General features: G+C 40.4%; 1 protein-coding gene across 5 annotated transcripts in view; it reads left to right on the top strand.

Moving 5' to 3' along the window:
* LOC126457234 (protein PALS2) overlaps window positions 1–22,302 on the top strand; it is a 341,045-nt gene that overhangs the window by 273,861 nt on the left and 44,882 nt on the right. For 4 of the 5 annotated variants that reach the window (XM_050093364.1, XM_050093365.1, XM_050093367.1 and 1 more), the window contains 2 exons: window positions 6,289–6,441; window positions 16,861–17,151. In XM_050093364.1, the coding sequence (XP_049949321.1) occupies window positions 6,289–6,441; window positions 16,861–17,151 (444 nt within the window). The remainder of the gene's footprint in view (window positions 1–6,288; window positions 6,442–16,860; window positions 17,152–22,302) is intronic. The other variant, XM_050093366.1, reaches the window with a different exon arrangement.

Here is a 22,302-nt window from a genome sequence, read left to right as displayed (position 1 = left end):
TCTGTGGGCAAGTAATGCTCTGCTCTCTTCAAACAGCACAGGCTATAGTTGTTTCGTGGCAAAAAGTAGACACTCTTTTCTTGTGATTTGGTTGGCTGTTGTAGACAGACACAGCATGCCATGTGCTTGATTTTTTTCCCCATTGGAACTACAGGAAGGAATCTGGGATCCTCTGGGATGATGCATGTTCTCCATTTCCTCCTGAACTATCTATCTTTCTGCATTATCTGTGGCTAATGAACTCAGAAAATTGCAGCAGAATGTACAACACTTGCCAATATTGTTTCTTAATCAAGTCATGGAATGTTGGTGGTGGAATAGAAATACCCTCAGCAGTGTTGTCCATAGTGATTACCGAGAACAATTCTTCATCAGTGACATTGAGCCTTGCTGAACTAGTTGGTTGTTTCTAAGATAATAACCTTAGAACTGAATCCCAGTTGTTCAGGATGATTGGAAATTTGAATTTGTGTGTGAGAAACTTTTATTGTACAGGCTGTTTTTATGCAAAATTACTATAACAACTGGAAAATTTTGATCCCTTGGTCAGATGCTAGAGTGATAATAAGTACAGCGTATGCAGGAAAAATGTTCTCATTCAAGAAATTCATTTTGACTGTTGATGCAAGTATGCAAAAGACAGCTGATCTGGGTCCTCTTTGAAATGTAGCGATAACTAGATCCTTGCTTTCATTTAGTTTTCCTTGTGACTTATTATACCTGACTTCAACACAAGACCAATGACAGGAAAATAGTGTATTACATGAAAAAAAAAAAAAAAAAAAATCCAGCCTAGTATTTTTTTTACTTGAACTTGTTGAAATAACTGCATCTGTCTCTGGGCTCCAGTGCTTGACAGTTTACAACCATATGTTGTATATGCAAGATGTCTGATCCCATGTGATGGCAACATTTCATTTCACTTCATTCATTTATTCATTCAGTTATAATCTTACGACGATATAGAATTTGTTGCAAAAACAATGAAAGTAAATATCTCAAAAATATAAATTCCTATAAAATATAAAAGTGTGCTTAAGGAGGATAGGGCAGATGGCCAGCTGTGGCCTTGATGAAGGAATCATCCCAGCATTTACCTGAAAAGATTTAAGTAAACCTAGATCAGGATGGCTGAACAGAGACAAACGTTAAAGGTGGATTTCGTGCTTGGTTATTGGTATTTACCCTCAGACTAAAGATGCATTATCAGCATCCAGCTGAACATCCTGTTTGTCTTGAAACAGTCCTATTTAATTGGCAACTTAATAAATGTGTGATAGCACAGAAAAACGATCCTCTGAGCTAATAGTACTGCCCAAACAGATAGCGCGTGGATGAAGACATCAGAGGGTTTCCTCAACATCTTGCATACTGTCATTGTGGGAAGTAATATCTGCAGTATTATCTCTTCAGTAGACAGACACTTCATTTAGCTTACTGGTGTTGGTTAGGCAAGGGGCTGGAGGCTGTGTATGGAGATGGGGAGAAGCTGTGATGTATTGAAGAGCGAACTTGACCATGAAAGTGTAATGAGTTCTTCCTGCAGTTTGAATGTATACATACGAAATTATCTCAAATTGTTGGTATTGCTGTGTTTGTTGATGTCCTATTGCATAATACTCATAGAACACTCTTCTTCTTGAAACTTCCTGACAGATTAAAATTGTGTGCCAGATTGAGACCTGAACCTGCGAGCTTTGCCTTTCATGGGCAACTGCTGACATGGCTTAGCTACAGCCTAGGAGATGTTTCCAGAATTAATTTTCCCTTTGCAGAAGAATGTGTGCTGGTTTAAAACTTCTTGGAAGATTAAAACTGTGTCCTGGACCAGAACTTTATCTGGGTCTTTTGCCTTTTATGGCGTGTGTTCTGCCAACTGAGCTATACAAGTCTGACTCATGACCCACCCTCACAACTATGCTTATGTCTGTATCTCATTTCCTGCATTTCAAACTGGCAGAAATAAATCTGTAGGGGCAGGTCATCAGTTACGCTTGGATAACCCAGTTATTAGAACTAGAACACTTGTTCACAAAAAAAGGCAAAGGTCCCATGTTTGAGTCCCATTCTGGCACATGGCTTTAATCTGCCAGGAAGATTCAGGTCAATGCACACTCCACCACAGAATGAAAATTCATTCTGGAAGCTATCTTCTGTGGCAGTAAAATATGATTGCAAAACATGTTCCAAGTTGGAACATATCAGTGTATTGTCTGCCATCCTTAACCATGCTGTTTAAATTTGTAAAGTGGTTGGCTGCACAACTTCTTGGAAGTTGCAGAAGCTTCTTCATCTATCTCAGGTTTCTTGCACTTGTCTGCAAATATACAGTTACACCCTGATGATTCATGTGATTAATAATTAAAGTTAATTTAGGATGAACTGGGAATTTAACAACCATAAGTCTAGAATTTGTTCATGTTTGCCATATTATTGGTAGAGAGCAGCAGAGAATACATGTATTGTAACAATAAAGTTATTACTAGCAAGTACTCACATAAGATATTTCATTGTCTAAACTGGCTTTGGCTTATCAGATTTGTAGATTCTGAAGGCTCTGTAGTAATGGCATCATGTGCCTGACATGTCTCGTATGAGAGACTCACATCTGCTCTATGGCAGTGCAGGCATGAGGAATGTACAGTTACAATAGTCACATAATGTCCTAACACTCCAATGCCTCAGCAACATGAGCAGTTAAGTTCCATGGGGACAATTGTTTGTGCCTGTCTCAATATGAAGAGTTAAGTAATGGAGGGGAAAATGCAATGACAAAATATACACCAATAAATGTAAAATGAGGTGGAAAGTAAAAATTAAATAAAATGTTAAAAGAAGGATAAGACAGTGGCAGAAAATAAGGGAAAAAGAAGGTGGAAGATAGTGCCTACAGCAGGGCTGAATAGTGGACAGGAAGTAAGCACATACTGTGGAACAGTTTCCTATCTGCAAAGTTTTGAATCACTTGCATTAGAAGCAAGGATCCAAAGTACTCATATTATGGGCAAGATTTGAAACTTACTGATATTGTAATGAGATATATGCTCTGCAACGTAGAGTGTATGTTACTAATATAGACTCGGCATCTGTGTGTGTTCAGCCTTAATGATGACCTTATAATATGAATGATACTGCATGGTATGTGTGCATATTATTATTATTATTATTATTACTATTATCACAATTACTTTTCTTATTAATCAAATCAACCACAATACCATCAAATTCTATTCTTTTAAATTTTGATGTGAATTAATTGTCTTTCAATCTTAATTTACAAATCTTGTAAATTGTAAGTCAGTAGTAGTGTGAACTTATGTCGATTTTGCTTTCTTTATGCCATTGAGAATTTAGTTACATGCTTTTTCTTCCACCATAAGTACTTCTCATTTTTGACCGTGAATACAATACTGATTTTTATCAGACCTTCTTCAGATGCAGGCAGCTACAGTGACATGACAGCATAATGTGCAGAAGAAAAGAAAACTTTCATGGTTTTGCACTAAAAAGAACTCTCACACTTCATACTTCCATCAAAATTATTAGTCAGGCAACACAGTGTACACTACACACTTCTCACAAAAAAATATGTCTTCTCCCTACAAGAACTAAAGACAGAGTCTATGTAATAATTGACAAGAGAAAATGAATGAGGCTTTTATCATTTGTCATTCACCTTCCGGCGTAGCAAAATACATCTTTTCCGACGCTTACAGAGGTTGCGCTAGTGTTTATTATCATTGCTCTTTAATTTTTGTCATAGCTTGTTGGAGATTTTCCTTATGTACCTATACGAATTTTACTGTATTTATCCACTCATGAGCCACTGAATTCAGAGAGCTGTGTTGTTGAAGACAGAGCACTCTCATCACTATAGTGAGTGGAATAGTTCAACTTCTTACTTGACTGTAATGTTGTCAGACCTTTTATAGGTAGTTAGAATGACAATGTAGAATAGGATGGGGAAGATGGACAATATCTTTATATCTGATTGTGAACTGATAGTAGGTTCCCAACATGCAGTAAAATCCATTTCTTTGTTGGGCAGCCTCTCAGCTTCTCAGATGGTGCCTTATCAAGGGCATTCTGTGTGAAACACAATTTATGGAAAACTGCCTCTGCCTGGGTAATAATGTGATGATGACTGGGATTGTCATTGACTGTTGTGGGTTTTAGCAAAAGGACCAAATTGCAGTAGATGACTGGTCAAAAAATGGCTCTGAACACTATGGGACTTAGCATCTATGGTCATCAGTCCCCTAGAACTTAGAACTACTTAAACCTAACTAACCTAAGGACAGCACACAACACCCAGTCATCACGAGGCAGAGAAAATCCCTGACCCCGCCGGGAATCGAACCCAGGAACCCGAGCGTGGGAAGCGAGAACACTACCGCACAGATTACTGGTCAATTTAGTGTTAGGCAACAACCCCTATCCCTGAGCACCCATACCATCCAGTGCCCCTCATGTCACTTGGAGCTACAGAAGGCACCATTCAACTCATGTTCCTCTGCTTACTCTGCATAGCAGTGTACAGAGATCAGCATAGGCATAAATCCAACACCATTGAACGCTTAAACCACAGAGAAGTTTGGCTGGACTAATGATCTGCAAAATTTGTTGGTATTTACTGATGCCATAGTAAGAGTACGTCTAAGACAATGTGTCAGTATTTTTGCATGTAGCGATGCTTATATGTGCTGAAACTGAATTCCTGGTAAGTCTCAAATAGTTTCTTGTTGGTGAATGATACAGGAACCTACTGTCAAATAACTTGTTTCCATTTCTTCACTTTAGAGCCCCACTGGTGTTCTGTACCTTTAACAAGAGCCATCTCTGCAAATTGATTAGGTGTGTTTGTGTGCATGAAAAAAAATATTAGTTGTAAATGATGGCTGATTGGTCATGGAACCGGAATGATGCCCAGTGCTTACAGTGGTTTGTGGGATGCATCTCATGATGTTTTGCTATTGTCTTCAGAGGGAAGTAAGGGATACACATTACTGGGTAGGTGCAAGTAAGTAAATTGCTCATGAGTGTGCCATGGGCCCTCTCACAGCTGGCAGTGCATTTGGTGAGGAATGTAGTAGTGTTAGGTGCAGAAATGTGCAGTGGGAGTGGCCACATACATAGAAAACACAAACTGACAAGGAAATTGTTAGAACTGGTAAAAGTAGCTTGGGCAGGATATTGCATCCAGAGGCTGGTAAAGTGACATAAATCTTCTCTGGGTGGTAAGAATCAATATTTCTGGTAGCAACTAAACTTTTACAGTCAATCTCCATGTGACAAAAAGTGGAAAGGATTCTGCCCTCCATTTGACCAACTTCCTTTTTTTTTTAACATTACCAACAAGATTCGGAAACTGGTATTATGGTTTTTGGGAATCAGTCATATCAATAGTCACAGAAGCTTCAGATATTTTGAAAAAATATTCTTTGATCAGGTCGCGATTTTAATAAAAAATTTTAAACTTTTCGTGTATGGCAAAGAAGACACTAGTTCACCTGTCAACAATACTTCATCAACAGAAGCATTTGTTTAATACAGTGTACATATGTGAACACTGACAACTCACTGTTGAGTCTACCTTCTATGCCGCAATTTTTTTCCCCATTGAACAATGTATACTACATTCAACATGGCACAAACCGCTCTCTCTTAGTCATAGACCATTTTTACTGAGCCTTCTTCTGGACTGCTGAGGCAGTGTTCTCAAGTATCCTACAGTGCTACAAAAAGAATCTTAAACAAAAATTAACAGTAGAACTGTAACCACCAGTACTTTTAAATCTACCACCATGGGTTTGGGACCTGCAGATTATCTATTCATTTGTACGTTTGGGCTCTGTGTTCATGCTCCGTGAACTTGCAAGAAATGAAGATAGTGATGAGATCGGGCATCAATTTGTGTGGGAAATCAGTTACCATATCTCTGGCTTACCAGTCGCCTGTTCTGCATATTTCCAAAATTTCCAACTCAAACATATCTAGCTGTCACCATTTGATTGGTACTTGCCTTGTTGTTTCAGTAGTACAGTGATAAAATGAAGTCAAATATATGTAGAGTGAAATGGTATTGGGATCGTAATATAGGAGAGCAAGAGTTCAGAACTTGTAATCTTATAATCTTGTATATTTGTGCCCTGTTGTTTACAGCTAAAATCCACTATGCTTGACTGGCTTTGGTCACATGAAATTGGATAGAACTTGTTGTACATCAGCTACTGTTCACTGTTGCTGGCATTGTCTTGTATTAGTCTATATGCTCTTGTTTTCTTCCAGGCTCTTTTGGAATCTCACGATACTGTAGCTGAAAAAAGTTTTGAAAAGCCTGAAGTGGAATCTCAACCTCAAACTTTTGAATTTCCAGCAAGTGAAATGACAGCCGATACAATTCGTATGGTTGGCCTCAGGAAAAGTCCAAAGGAACCCCTGGTATGTAACTATTTGCAGTTTTTTCCATAATTCAAATTTAGGAAAGAAAACTTAATAATAATATCACTGTTATGCAGTAGTGGCTAAAACAGTGAGAATTCATTTACAAGGAAGAATGTAATCAATAAGTTACACAACCTGTTGTTTTAAGCCATACAGTTTTTTATTACTTTTACATCTACATCTACATCTACATTGATACTCCGCAAGCCACCCAACGGTGTGTGGCGGAGGGCACTTTACGTGCCACTGTCATTACCTCCCTTTCCTGTTCCAGTCGCGTATGGTTCGCGGGAAGAACGACTGTCTGAAAGCCTCTGTGCGCGCTCTAATCTCTCTAATTTTACATTCGTGATCTCCTCGGGAGGTATAAGTAGGGGGAAGCAATATATTCGATACCTCATCCAGAAACGCACCCTCTCGAAACCTGGCGAGCAAGCTACACCGCGATGCAGAGCGCCTCTCTTGCAGAGTCTGCCACTTGAGTTTATTAAACATCTCCGTAACGCTATCACGGTTACCAAATAACCCTGTGACGAAACGCGCCGCTCTTCTTTGGATCTTCTCTATCTCCTCCGTCAGACCGATCTGGTACGGATCCCACACTGATGAGCAATACTCAAGTATAGGTCGAACGAGTGTTTTGTAAGCCACCTCCTTTGTTGATGGACTACATTTTCTAAGCACTCTCCCAATGAATCTCAACCTGGTACCCGCCTTACCAACAATTAATTTTATATGATCATTCCACTTCAAATCGTTCCGCACGCATACTCCCAGATATTTTACAGAAGTAACTGCTTCCAGTGTTTGTTCCGCTATCATATAATCATACAATAAAGGATCCTTCTTTCTATGTATTCGCAATACATTACATTTGTCTATGTTAAGGGTCAGTTGCCACTCCCTGCACCAAGTGCCTATCCGCTGCAGATCTTCCTGCATTTCGCTACAATTTTCTAATGCTGCTACTTCTCTGTATACTACAGCATCATCCGCGAAAAGCCGCATGGAACTTCCGACACTATCTACTAAGTCATTTATATATATTGTGAAAAGCAATGGTCCCATAACACTCCCCTGTGGCACACCAGAGGTTACTTTAACGTCTGTAGACGTCTCTCCATTGATAACAACATGCTGTGTTCTGTTTGCTAAAAACTCTTCAATCCAGCCACACAGCTGGTCTGATATTCCGTAGGCTCTTACTTTGTTTATCAGGCGACAGTGCGGAACTGTATCGAACGCCTTCCGGAAGTCAAGAAAAATAGCATCTACCTGGGAGCCTGTATCTAATATTTTCTGGGTCTCATGAACAAATAAGGCGAGTTGGGTCTCACACGATCGCTGTTTCCGGAATCCATGTTGATTCCTACATAGTAGATTCTGGGTTTCCAGAAATGACATGATACGCGAGCAAAAAACATGTTCTAAAATTCTACAAGAGATCGACGTAAGAGATATAGGTCTATAGTTTTGCGCATCTGCTCGACGACCCTTCTTGAAGACTGGGACTATCTGTGCTCTTTTCCAATCATTTGGAACCCTCCGTTCCTCTAGAGACTTGCGGTACACGGCTGTTAGAAGGGGGGCTAGTTCTTTTGCGTACTCTGTGTAGAATCGAATTGGTATCCCGTCAGGTCCAGTGGACTTTCCTCTATTGAGTGATTCCAGTTGCTTTTCTATTCCTTGGACACTTATTTCGATGTCAGCCATTTTTTCGTTTGTGCGAGGATTTAGAGAAGGAACTGAAATTGGCAAGTAGGGTCGATAATGACCAGGTTCGTACCTTTTCTGGTACAGGAGAGTTGGAGGTGTGTGGCTGAGCACCCTGTCAGGAGATGGAGCTGCATAACCTTATATGGACTGGACAATGCAACTTTTGAGGAAGATAATGTAGAATGAAGAATGGAGATGTAGTTTTAGGCTGACAATTTTTGTTGCTGTCTGAGGCCTGCTTCAATAGATCAGGTCATAAAGTACAAGGAGAAGAGAGTCACCCAAACATGTATAATTCTGGTCTGACATGTATTTTAACTTCTGACAAACATTAAAACACTTTATTTTGAGGAGGCAGTGATTTGCAGCTTCCATAAATATTTGGAAAATCTTTGCTTGTGCACAACTGTATTGGCACTTTATTAAACAACCAGTTTTGGTCACAAATGTACCATCATGAGGTAAAATGTAACATAATCAGATGCATGACAGACTATAACTATTAATGAACATCATGTCATAAAGTGACATGTTAATTCCTCTATAAATCTGGAGCATATAAAACAAACAGTAGATGGGTGATGAAGCACATGCCAAGGCATGGCTTATAGTTGAATTACATTTTAAATTCTGACATGATGCTGGTTAATAGTTATGGTTTGTCATACATCTGACTATGGTGTCACATTATATCTGATGATGGTCCATTTCTGCCCAAAACTGGTTGTTTAAGTGACAATACAGCTCTGTGCAATCGATAATTTTCCAAAAATATTAAATTCTCTCTCTCTTTCTTTCTTATTCATTTTATATATCGTGCTTAATAAAGAAGCATGTTTTCCAAATATGAGTGTAGGTAGTTCAATTGTAATGTTGTTTAAAGGCTACTAAATGATCAGGCCTGTGACTGATTATTAATTCTTACATTTTGACCCAGATGAATTTGGCTTAATTTTATTTTTTGTGGTCTATTATTCTGTGGTAGACCATAGCTCGCACAAATAGCATACCATCAGAATTCCAGCACTCTGAATAAAATAAGAGATTTAGAACTTGATCATATTCCATATAATTTTAGCAACCTTAAATAGCTTGTTGTCATTAACCATTGCACTGGGGCAAAAGTTAAAATGATTAAAATGAAAATGGAACAATGATATAGTAATTGTTTCTTTGCCAGAATAACAGAACCAAAGTGTACTATGAGGCACTCTTATTTCCAACACATGTTTGCACGTACACTTTGAAATTGTGTGTTGTAATTTGACATTTAAGTGAAGTATCTGTAATAAAGATTCCATACTTAATTTTTTAATTTACTAGTGCTACTGTTGATTCATAGCTAGATGCCTTCGTTTTTTCAGTTCACTTCCTGTATGAAAGCATGTGTGTAATGATATGATGAAAAACTGAGCACTTTGTACAGCATGAAACAAATGATTATAGTCTGTCCAGTCAGTCTTACTTCCATGTAAATGGGACTGCCCACATCACAAGCCTATTCCACATCTGATGACAGCTATCATGCAGTGAGGTGCAAAATCACTGAGTCCTTATGAATGCCTGCTGTAGCTAGGGATACTAAATCCCTCCCACCTGAAATTGGCAAGTAGGGTCGATAATGACCAGGTTCGTACCTTTTCTGGTACAGGAGAGTTGGAGGTGTGTGGCTGAGCTCCCTGTCAGGAGATGGAGCTGCATAACCTTATATGGACTGGACAGTGCAAGTGGCCTGGCTCGATATTATGCAGGCAGTTGTGTTTAGAGTGGGGTAACGAGCACAGGTTGTACTAGTGACTGAGTGACTTGGTGGACGGCTGCCGAAGCGTCACATTTCTGGGTCAGAGATGGGGGTCTGTTTGTGACTCTAGCCACAGCTGGAACTGGTTTTGGTAGCTGGTCATGAGCTCATGACCAGTCACAATGTCAATCAGCTGATTTCCCCTGTGGCTAAGCTGAACCATGAGGTTCATTCTGTCTGAATGTGCATGCCCAGACACACACTCTCTATGCATATGGGGACCTGTACTTAAGCTGGGCACACTGCATGGGGCACAAGAGGTCTGTTGGAGCTGAATGACTGCCGTATCCCAATCAGACTGGATCCGTTAATGGAGATAGACCAGTATGTGCCAAGTAAACTGTGGAGCACTTTCCCAGTCAGTATCATCAACAAGGTCTTGGGTATTTGTGTTTTAAATATGCTGACCACCTGCTTGGTCTCTGCATTGGAGGCAGGAAGGAAGGGGATGGTGGTCAGGTGTTCAGTGCTGTTGTGCCAGCAGAAGGCCTCCAACTGCAATGATGTGAACTAGGGACCAATGTCAGACACTGCTTAGAATGAATTTAGGATGAACTAGAAAATTTACAACTGCAATACTAGAACTTCTTGGTGTTTGTCATGTTACTGGTGGAGAGCAGCAGTGAATATACGTATTTTAACAATACAGTTTATTTCAGGCAAGTACTTGCATAAAATGTTTCATTGGGTAAACCGGCTTTGGTTTGTCAATTATTTTCCAATAAACCATGGAATTATTCTCAGTCTATATATCTAAAGTCACCATTTGTGTGAAGCTCCTACCACCAGATTCTACTGGTAAAAAGGAAAGAGGATTAGCATTTAATGTCCCATCAAGTCATAAGTGACAAAGCACAAGTTCTAAATGGGGTAATGCTGGGAAATAAATTTGGCTGTTTGGTTTTCAAAGGAACAGTTTTGACATTTCCCACAGTGAGATTTACTAGAAGAACCTTGCAGTATTGTAATTCATCCACAAAGGAAATTACTTAATGTACACGTGGCTAATTTTTAAGCACAGTTGTCATCTAGGCCCCTCTACCAAGTTGGATTCTTGGGGGAGAGGGGGGGGGGGGGCAGGGGGAAGGTGAGATGGTGAGATAAAGAAAGAGAGGGAGGTGGCTGGTCACTGCATATACTTATTATCTGAAGCCACTGTCTAACTAATTGTTATTAATAAAAAATTGAAATGTCCTGTTTATGTAAACAGGCAATGAAAGCAATGGCAAATATGTGACACTGCTAAACTAAATAAATCACTGATTCAACAAAAATGGGCAGTGAGAAAATTGTGTTTACAGTTTCTTATTTTGCAATTATTATACGCACTGGCCTCTGCATATTCCTTAATCGTAATTGTTATTAGAATTAAAATCACTCCCAAAAGAACTATTAACCACACATCAAAAACATGAGACAAAAATAAAATTTTATATAGACTTTGGATTTTTGTCTTGGGTTCAGATTGAGATCCTTACACAATGAGAGTGAGTCAAGAATACTGTCTTGGATGGGAGGGTCCTGTTATATGCTTGACAAGTAGTAATGAGCATTGTAAGCAGCTCTGTAATGACTATAAGACTGTTGTTATTTCATAAATATCTGTGTACTCATGTTGATATAAGTCAACTATTTACTGCATCTGAGGAAGCGGTAGAATTTTCAAAATGTTTCCCTGCTTAATTTCACTATTTTAAATTTAGCCTCTTCAGCCATGAAAAGTACAAAGCCACATGTTTATTGTTAATTATTAATGCAGTTTCTATTGGCTACTTATCTTTGTTAACACTTACTTTGACTCATCCCATACCCCTGATAAGTTTCCATATGTGATGGTAACCACAGAACATGATTATTACATGAAATGATGCTCCCATTGACGTTACTTCTTTCGATCTGGTTTTTACTTACATTAAACTGAACTTTTGATTCTTATGGAACTCCTGTAATATCCGTCACTGCACACAACACAGTGTGCTGTGAAAGTTATGTGAGATACCAGTATCACATTGTCCAATATTTATTCCCTTCATAGATGGTTTACAGTTCTCAGTAAACCTTAATGTTAGATCGAATTTATCTAATTGTACAGCTACGACTGTTACATGTGATACATGTGATAGGCCATAGTGTTTATGGGCTTATCTTGGAACATACAATGTCAAGGCAAAGCATGTCTTTTTTTCCTTCTAAGGTCTCCCTCTGTAATTTGGTGGTGAAGTCTGTCACAGTCATCCTGACTAAACAGATTGATAATAAAATGCACAGGTCTTCTGTTCTCTCTCGCTCTTGGGATGGCCAGATGATTTTGACACCACTTCTACTGGAAGTTATTACAGTATATTGACCAGTGCACCACCATTCTCAGTCTGTATCTTGGAGCACTGCTGAAGGTATATCATATTCTACCCCCATAGTTCTTAAACATTTGCTATACCATGGGCTGTATGCACATATTCTTTTGTCCACTTTACACCTTTTGCCTAATTGAAGACATTTTCAACCACTATGGTATCATCACTAAATGTAGTGAATGCCAATAGCCAGCTGAATATTGTTTCATTTTGGACTTTTTTAAGTTTGCCGAGTATGTGTGAGACAGCATAGAAGTGAGTGCCAGCTCCCAGTGTGCTATATTCAGCATATATAAATCAGTGAATTGTCTTATGTTCAAAACTATAACTGTGCAGTATGGGCAAACCTAGCTACTACTAATTGTTGGTGATCTCAACAGTAAGTGTTGCCAATTAAACAACAGCCTGTTAATCTATTTTTGGAGGTGCAGTTTATCAGGTCCATTTGTTTTTGTGTGCAAGACTATATGATAAATACTAGTTCTATCCTAGCCTACAGTAGTCTAGAAAGATGCATGTTAGGAAAACTCTTCTGCAATAAATATAGTCAGCTTGATAAATTCTAGTTCTACCCTGGTCTACAGTAGTCCAGAAATATGCATGTTGATAACATTATTCTACAATAAATATGGTCAACTGGTCACATAAGTTTGCAGCAAAAGTAAAAATGAGTGGATGATGCCAGCATCATCAGGGAAGACATGATGCATACCTGAATGCAGGTTGTCTCCAATAATGTTCATGTAGTCCACAGCTGACATGGTGCCTTCAATTACTATCACAGATCCCATGGAAACCCAGATGAATGTACCTCATAACATAATACTGCTCCCACAGACCTGTTTGTGGTGCCGTGCATGAATGAATGAGTAGCGATTCACCTGGATAATGGGGTGCATGGACTTGACCACTGACCATGATTCATACGACCTAACAATATGTTTCCATTGATCCACATTTCTATCTCAGTGGTCCAGTGGCCACTACAATCGTAATTGACGATGCCATTGGGTCAAGATGGAAACAAGTAGGTATCTGTGTAAGTCCATTTTTATACATATGGTTATGGACCTCAGCTGTTCATTATCAAATATCAAATCAGAACACCTTCAGCCATTAAATTTCCAGTTGTTGTTTTATTTGTGCATCCAGTTTCAGCACTATATTATGCCATCTTCAAGCCCCTTCATCAAAGTGTAGAAAGAATCCCACCTCTGGTCCAGTCAAAACAGGGGCCAGCCTTCAGTGACTGGTATCCATAGATTTCTTCTTAACACAATGATCACTTCAATCATCACTTTCTGACTGTTAGAAGAACAAAAGTTTGTCTAACAATTGGCAAGTGATGATTGAAGGGCTCACTGTGTTAAGAAGAAATCTGGAGATACCAGTCATTGAACGCTGGCCCCTATTTTGACTGGACCAGAGGTAGGATTCTTCCTACACATTGGTCAGGGGGCCTGATGATGGTGTAATGTAGTGCTGAGACAGCTTGCAGAAATAAAAATGGAAATTTCAATGGCTGAAGATGTTTTCATTCGATGTTTTCATTTCGAGATCGTCTGCTGGGGAGTCACATACTTGTCAGTATGTGCTGAACAGCATGCTCCAAAGTACTTGAGCCTGCAACAGCCTTGTACTGTTGTGCTGCAAATAAATTACTTGGTCTGGCTGGATAAAGTTAAGACATCTTTGTTGCCTAACACAAGAAGCAGATAAAGACAGACGGCTGGGCAGACGTAACACCAAGGCTATCCACTGATGTAGCGAGCACGGCTGCCAAAGCGTTACGGTGTTACTTCATTTCATCTCCAAACGGAGCGGCCAGGAGCAAAGTAATCCTAATGCATCAGAAACCAAAGACGCCATGGTCTAGATGGCCTGGATACTTCACTCCAGACTTGTCGTGGCAAACGTCACCAGTGCCAATGCAGTAGCAAAACAAGTATGCATTGAGCCAGTATAAATAATCCTAATTTTTAGTCAAAGGTATTGCAGTCTGGCAGCCACCATCTACAAGCAAAGAGGTCTACTCTGGTCCAAGAGGTGACATTGTTCTAATGAGCAACCATCGTGAGACTTGGTCTCCACTAACCACAGGCCTACTGCTGGCTCTAAGTACGATTCTGTGGACTTGACACCTTCCAGCTAGTGCGCCACCTGTGGGCCTACTACCAGTCATTGCCAGCATTCTGCCCTGGAGGGCAGCTCTTAGAGACTAGGGCGGTGCAGCCGCCTGACTAGCTTTGCCTGTATGGGCGTACTGTCACTGTATGCCTCCGCTTGCAGAGGTGGACACTTCTGCTGAGGTCCGTCTTCCTCTGAAAAGACTGCAGCCTTTCGGTACCTCCTACCCTGAGCTGCAAAGCTGCACCCAGATGCCACAGACACTACAATTTAGCCACTGGTATCACAGCAGTGTACCATGTCACTCAGTGCCTACAGCACAAGCCCAGTAGGGTGTTGCCACCATACAATGCCACTGAGTGTTCTTCAATAACATGTGTGACTGCTAGTGATGTTTCTTTGGAAAATGTCATCAGTCATCATCCTGACAACAACCCACTATCTCAACTCAACCGTGCTACTGTAGACATCGATCCCTAGGCCTCTACATTTCGGTGACAAAAGTGGGTGCAGCAGTGTCAACCACCACTAAGATGGACGTCTATAGCTGGATCTGACATCTCATCTCAGCTATAGTTGTTAACATAGAGACATGCTGTAGGTTGAATGTGGAGTTCTTATTTTGACTACAAGTATTGCGGAGAGTCAAATAGGCTTTTGCTGGATGTTTAATTTTGCATTTATATATGAAATGTGGCAAGTAAACTCAGTGTTTTAAAGAGATATAAATACGAATGTTCTTTTTCGCCTTATTAGAATGGGCACTATGTCTTGTCAGGAGCAATGGCTGTGGCTCATTGTCTAGAAGTGTATAAGCATGTGTAGCAATTCAAGAGATTAAGCTAAGTTTTGTCGAAGTATTATGATACTGTTAGAATTGTGTGTCCTACTCATCATTTTATTTTATTTTTCCTGTTGTTGGTGTTTTATTGTATTTATTGAATACAATTTCCGTAATGTCAGAGTCTGATTATAGGGAAAATGTGCTACTTTGAGCCATTTGAAACAGGCAATGAATTGTTCTTTTGAGAGAGGAGTATATCTCATTATCTTTAAGCATATAAAGTAGTAGTCATGGGTAGCCACTTAGACAGAGAATTTACAATGCTCGGATAGTATTATGTTTAAATGTCGTGTTGTCCTTCTGTTTTGTTCTTGTCATTGTTGTTGTTGTTTGTGTCATTGTTGATACCAAAGGGTGATACCCTAGTAGAAGCGATGTGAATTTTAGCAGCTGAGGTGGCTCATTTGCAAGAAGACAGTGCATGTATCCTGAAAGAAATAAAGGCTGTGGCAGCAGACCAGGCAGAGGATGTAAAGGTTGGGGAAGAGAGCTTTGCGCAGAAGAATTACTCCAGAATGAAATTTTCTGCAGCAGATGGTGCGCTGATATGAAACTTCCTGGCAAATTAAAACTGTGTGCCAGTCCAAGACTTGAACTCGGGACCTTTGCCTTTTGCGGGCAAGTGCTCTACTATCTGAGCTACCCAAGCATGACTCACAACCCATCCTCACAGCTTTAATTCCACCAGTACCTTGTCTGCTACCTTCCAAACTGGACAGAAGCTCTCCTGCAAACCTTGCAGAACTAGCGTACACTCCGTAGCAGACTGAAAATTTTGTTCTGGAAACATCGCCCAGGCTGCGGCTAAGTCATGTCTCCGCAGTATCCTTCTTTCCAGGGGTGCTAGTTCTCCAGGTTTCACAGGAGGGCTTCTGTGAAGCTTGGAGGGTAGGAATTAAAGCTGTGAGGACAGGACGTGAGTCATGCTTGGGTAGCTCAGATGGTAGAGCACTTGTCCGTGAAATTCAAAGGTACCGAGTTCGATGATGTTCCCCTGAGCAACCATCGGTCACCATCCTGACAACAATCCACTGTCTTAATTCAACGCTGCTACTGTGGAGGTCACTTCTACAGGACTCTGTTGTCAGATATTCCACAGACCCAACCTATTCTGCTTTACAGAGTGGGCAAGCCTCTGACATCAAAGTTCTGAGAGGAGACACGGATGTCCAACATTTTGTCATCTACTTGTTGTTTCACCATTGTGCTTCTCTTTCCTCTATATGCTCACAACAGTAGCAAACTGTGGCCCAGCTTCACCATTTTTAGATGTTCTTTCCTGTATATTACACCATAACACTGCGCCCTTTTGTCAAAGTCACTTGTGTCAGCGGACTTTCCCACGTTCAGCCTTTATCATCATTTGAATGATTCCCTATTCAACTTTTACTATAGCATAATGTGCCCACAGCATCTCCAGGCAGCATTCATTTTCATAGTTGCCGTGATCATAATGATTTGGCTTCTCAGTTTATGTACCGGCCTTTATATATTTGGAGAATTACTCAGAAATATTAAATAATTGGTAATTTGAAAGTAAAAATTTATTTGTCATTGCTTTCTTTTTTTAATAGGGTTTAACAGTCCAGGTGGATGAGTCAGGGAATTTAGTGATTGCAAGGATATTAGCTGGTGGTATGATTGACAGACAAGGCCTACTCCATGTTGGAGATGTGATATTGGAAGTGAATGGTGTTCCTGTTTCAACTCCTGAAGAACTCCAGCATCAGATTTCCCAGTCAGATGAATCAGTGACTCTGAAAATAGGACCTGGTTTTGAAGATATCCATTCTCAGCTGAATAGTGGCCAGGTAAAATCACAGAGGCTCAGGAAAGATCCAGGAAACGGTGGATATTCATTTGTGGTAAGTGGTTTCACAGTGTTCAAGTGACATGATAAGATCAGAGTTTTTATTTTTGATTGGTGCAGTTAAAACTAAAGTAACATTTGTATACTTCTACTCTTCCTAAAGGTGTATCTTTTTTAACTTGGAATTATTGTTCATTGATTATAAAATCATGGTCAATGATTAGTTGTAGTAATAAGAGCATGAAGAAAAAAGCTATTTTTATTGATGAATAAAGTAATTCTCCCTTTTGGTTTGCAATCTTCCCAAGCAGACAAAAAAAAGATGATGATAGTGAATTCCTAATATGTTATGCATAACACTTGTGTTACTTAAAAAGCACGAGAAGAAAAAGTAGTTTCCTGCTCTTCTGATTCCCAAGAAATGAAAAGTCTCTGAATAAGCAGAAAATGAAATAACCTTTCTTGGAAACCTTTAGCAAAATGTGCATAATCTTTGAAATTTCCCCTGATCCTTGTAGGGAATTTTGTGTGAAGCAAGACCTTAGTATTGTAGTACAGCTGCTGGTGCATTTAGCAGTGAGTGTTGTAAAAGTTATGTAACATACAAGCAATATGTACAAACTAGTGATTACTAGGCATGTGTCTTGAAGTGATAGAGTATGGAAGTTGTTGAATGTCAAAGAAAGGGCAAAGAAACGGAAGGAAAAGGCCTGCAAAGTTACTTTGTGAGCTGTGTATACTAAATATGGCAAGTGAACTAAAAAATTGGGAGCATTGTAAAGCTGTACAGGTAGTATTTCCAATGTTACAGAAAATCCACAATGTTGAAATGTTTGTTACATTTCTGATGTGAAGAAATCAGATTCTCATGTCAAAACAAGTGTCAGCACACCAACAAGAATTCATTGTAAGTCTATAAACTCAGAGACAATGACAATCACTGCATCATTTTTATGTGTGTTTCTGTTTAGAGATAAGCTCCCTGTTGTCAGTGGATTGTTGCTGAACTAATGTAAACATAGCATAATATATAGGGTAATAATAGAAGTGTATGACAGTAAATCTCTGTGGCTGTTATCATTTACCATTAATTAAATAATCATGTGATGTGCCATGAAATTTTTAGTGACTGCACTTACAAACAGCTAAGGATATGCTTGCAACATTCCCCTATTTACAGGTATAGTGTACTCATTCACTACATTTTCCATTATATCATGCTAGCATGGTGTTCCACAATGTAAACAAAATAAAACTTACTTTGAAACTCCTATTCTATGCACAGTTTGTATAATTCATGACCAATAGACTGTGGAGTGAAAGAGTTTCAGTATTATGACAGTATGCTGACTGTAGTTGGGAAGGGGGGAATTGCAGGATATTTCCAAAAGATTAATCAAGTTTCATAGACTATATCTTCTACATGAGTTAAAATAAAAACTCGGGGTAAATTTTAACTTCCCCTCTGCTGGGCTGGCAACCCCTACTACTTCATCAGGATGCAGACCACGGACCTGCACAGTGTCATTATATGCAATAAAGCAGTATTCTAAATTATGCCATTTATTAATGAAAATATAAGTTGTTGCTGCTCCTTCTGCACAAACCTGCAACTACATAATCTGCTGAATCCAATAGCAGTTTCACAGTTGCATCAGCTTTGAGTAGAAGTCAGTGATACTCTAGTGTGGTGGTTTTGCCATCCACTGGTGAGGTAGCTCTGCTTTTAGGGAAAGCAGTGACCATGACGGGTGCATTTTGATTCACATGCTGTTTCGGAGAGTGTCCCCTCGTTGGATAGCAATGTCAGATGCTGTGTAGTCATGCTGAATGATAAACTTGGCCTGCCAATACAGTAGGCCTTCAGATCTGTGCAACGCTAGAGTTAAGGGTGGCTTCTGCCCTGGATTGGAGTTGTGTTGGTAGAACCTCAGTCTACACATTGGTGCTGGCTGCTGTACTGACATTATTGGATGCGGAACTGCATTCCATGGCTTCAGATTGCTGATCATCTTGTACTGCATCAAGTGTAAGACCAACACTAGGACAATCTTACACATGGGATGTTACCATATCATAACCAGAGAATCGTGACACTGATGCCATTGATCCTACTGGTCAAGTGCTGAAAGCTAGTGGGAGTGGAATATTTATGTCACCAAAGGGAGTCTCTGCTAAATGACATCATTTGTAATGACGGTATTAATTGTGTTCTTCCTGGGACATCAGTGGTCTTCACTTCTGCTACATTTGCATAGCAAATTTGTTACAGGGTCTTTGTTACTTTGTCAGACTTCTGCTAGTCGTTGTCGTGTCCTACCTGTGGGAGTAACAAAGGAGATTTGGTGTGCACTGTTCTAAACATTTTCAGATCAGTTGCTCACAGTTTCTTTTAAGAGTGGTGCTGGCAGTTGGTGACACATCTGCATGAGTAAAGCTGGCTGTTAGAACTCAGAAAAAATTTTACTCTCACATTTCATTATTAGTTTTGTCACATAGCATTACAAACAGAACTACAAAGTTTTTATTTTCAAAAGAGTTGTTCATGCACACACAAACTTGGGGTACTTTTTACTAATATGTTTAGGATTACACTTATCATTTACCTTTCACGAATGATCAGTGTGCCCTCCACAGGATGCATGACAAACATGCAGACAGTTTTCAGACTTCTCCCATACTTTGGGAGCATGTTTGGAGTTACTGAATTTGCTGCTGTTGCTTTGTGGCATCACAGTTCACTTAAAGTTGTTGGGAGGGGAGGCATCTGAATGGGGAAGGTGAGGTTCGGGTCAGTGACGGTTAAAGAAAAACCTCAAGGAGGGGGCACTAAAGATATCTTGAGCTACCTTTACTTTTACCATAATAAAAAGTAATCAAGTCACCTGCAAAGTTTAAGAATGTTTTATTTAAACTGATTTTACACATATACAAGACAATGCCATCTTATGATATAAAAAAGTTAAATGGTGGTCCTCTTCCTTAAATGATGAATTCTATGCGCCTATTCTTCCTGGCAAATTGTCAGTAGGACAATCAATGTCAGGGTGAGTGTTCAACAGAGCTAAGACATTAAGTCTGTCTTCCTTCATTGTTGACCTCAGCCATGTCTTTGTATGCTGCAAAGTTGAAAAGTTTCTTTCTGCTGTAGCAATAGATGCAGGTAGACAAGCAAATATTTTGTACAGTGTAAAGTGGAATAGTCAGATATAGGACAAAGAGGCAATGCTTGCATAACAGAATCATGATCTTTAAGGGTGTTTATGTCGGTTTGCTTGTATAGAAGAATCTCTCCCATTAAAATACGATGACGCGGACGTGCATGCTACATAGGAAAGTGCAACTACTCGATAACTTGATTCTGGCTTGTCGGCTGACTGGCGGGGGCAGTGCAGGGGCAATGTGCAATGTGGACAGCCCTGCAAGGGGGGGGAATCACGCGCCCTGCACGTCCCCCCATATGTACTGTACTGCCGCCGAGCAGTGTGTCAGTGTGCAAGTAGCAGCAAGTGGCTTATTTAGCATTCATATAAGTGTAGTAGTCAAGTTGAAAATTTGTTTGAGTGTTCTTAGTGCACTTGTTTAGTTAAATCTGTCAAATCACAGTGTAGTTTCATAATTAGCAGTGGCAGATTTGCATTTTAATATCTGTGATGTGTAAAGTCACGTAGTCGTCTGTCATTTGTTTATTTCTTTCAAATAGTCTTTGTACGTTACTGACAGTACAGTTAGCCTTCTGCCACCGAGCAGTGTGTCAGCAGTGTGCCAGTAGCAGCATTACTGCATTTACTAGGCAGTCTTATATTTTAATAACCGTTTAAATTTTGTGTCAAATTGTTTGTGCTCTCTGTAGATTAGTGCAGATGTTATTTGCACAACATATTTAGCATGGATAGAGACTGCAACTGCTGTGTTCGGATGCGGGCTGAGTTGGAATCCCTTTGCTCCCAGCTTCAGGCAGTGTTTTGTTTCGGTCACACAGCTTGAGGCTGTTGCCAATGGGCATCACTGTGGGGGTCCGGACGGGGATTTGTCGGGGACGGCCAGCTCGCCCCACGCATCCCCCGATCGGACTATGGCTGTGGCTGCCCAGGATACTGCCCACATTAAGGCTGACCCCTCACCCGTGGTAGAGTGGGAGGTTGTCTCGAGGTGTGGCAGGGGGCAAAAGACATTCTGGAGGGCTGAACAGAAGGCCTCTCCAGTTTGTCTGACGAACCAGTTTCAGGCTCTGTCTCCAGCTGATACTGATCTTCGGCCGGAAATGGCTGCTTGTCCTGTTCCAGAGGTTGCCCCTCAGTCTGCAAAATCCGGGCGGTCACAGAGGGTGGGCTTACTGGTAATTGGGAGCTCCATCAGGTGCGTAATGGGCCCCTTAGGGATATGGCTGCAAGGGAGGGGAAGAAAACCAATGTGCACTCCGTGTGCATACCCGGGGGAGTCATTACAGATGTGGAAAGAGTCCTTCCGGATGCCACGAAGGGTACTACAGGGTGCACCCATCTGCAGGTGGTCGCTCATGTCGGCACCAATGATGTGTGTCACTATGGATCGGAGAATATCCTCTCTGGCTTCCGGCAGCTATCTGATTTGGTGAAGACTGCCAGTCTTGCTAGCAGGATGAAAGCAGAGCTCACCATCTGCAGCATCGTTGACAGGACTGACTGCAGACCTTTGGTACAGAGCCAAGTGGAGGGTCTGAATCAGAGGCTGAGACGGTTCTGCGACCATGTGGGCTGCAGATTTCTCGACTTGCGCCATAGGGCGGTGGGGTTTCGGTTTCTGCTGGATAGGTCAGGAGTCCACTACACACAGCAGGTGGCTACATGGGTAGCAGGGGTTGTGTGGCGTAGGCTGGGCAGTTTTTTAGGTTAGATTTATGAGTAGCTTATTTGTGGTAAGATAACTTGACAGAAAATTATAATTGATTTCACTACTGTTTGTAGTAGTTTGCATATCATGGACTCAGCTGTCAAAATATGTGACATCAGAATAGCTTACACCTTGCAGTTTTTGGGGTTCAGTTAAATCATTAATGTACATAAGAAACAGGAAAGACCCCAACATACTTCCTTGGGGCACACCACATTGAAGTATCTTAGCTTGGAACACTGTTTCCTGATTTTCAAATAGGAGGTAACTAGTTTTAGGATACCCCTCTCATTCCATATGCCTCTAATTTATGCAGTAGAACTGTATGATTCAC

This window comes from Schistocerca serialis, chromosome 2 (assembly GCF_023864345.2).
Source record: "Schistocerca serialis cubense isolate TAMUIC-IGC-003099 chromosome 2, iqSchSeri2.2, whole genome shotgun sequence".
Lineage (NCBI taxonomy): Eukaryota > Metazoa > Arthropoda > Insecta > Orthoptera > Acrididae > Schistocerca > Schistocerca serialis.
This window is presented reverse-complemented; position numbering and strand designations above follow the sequence as displayed.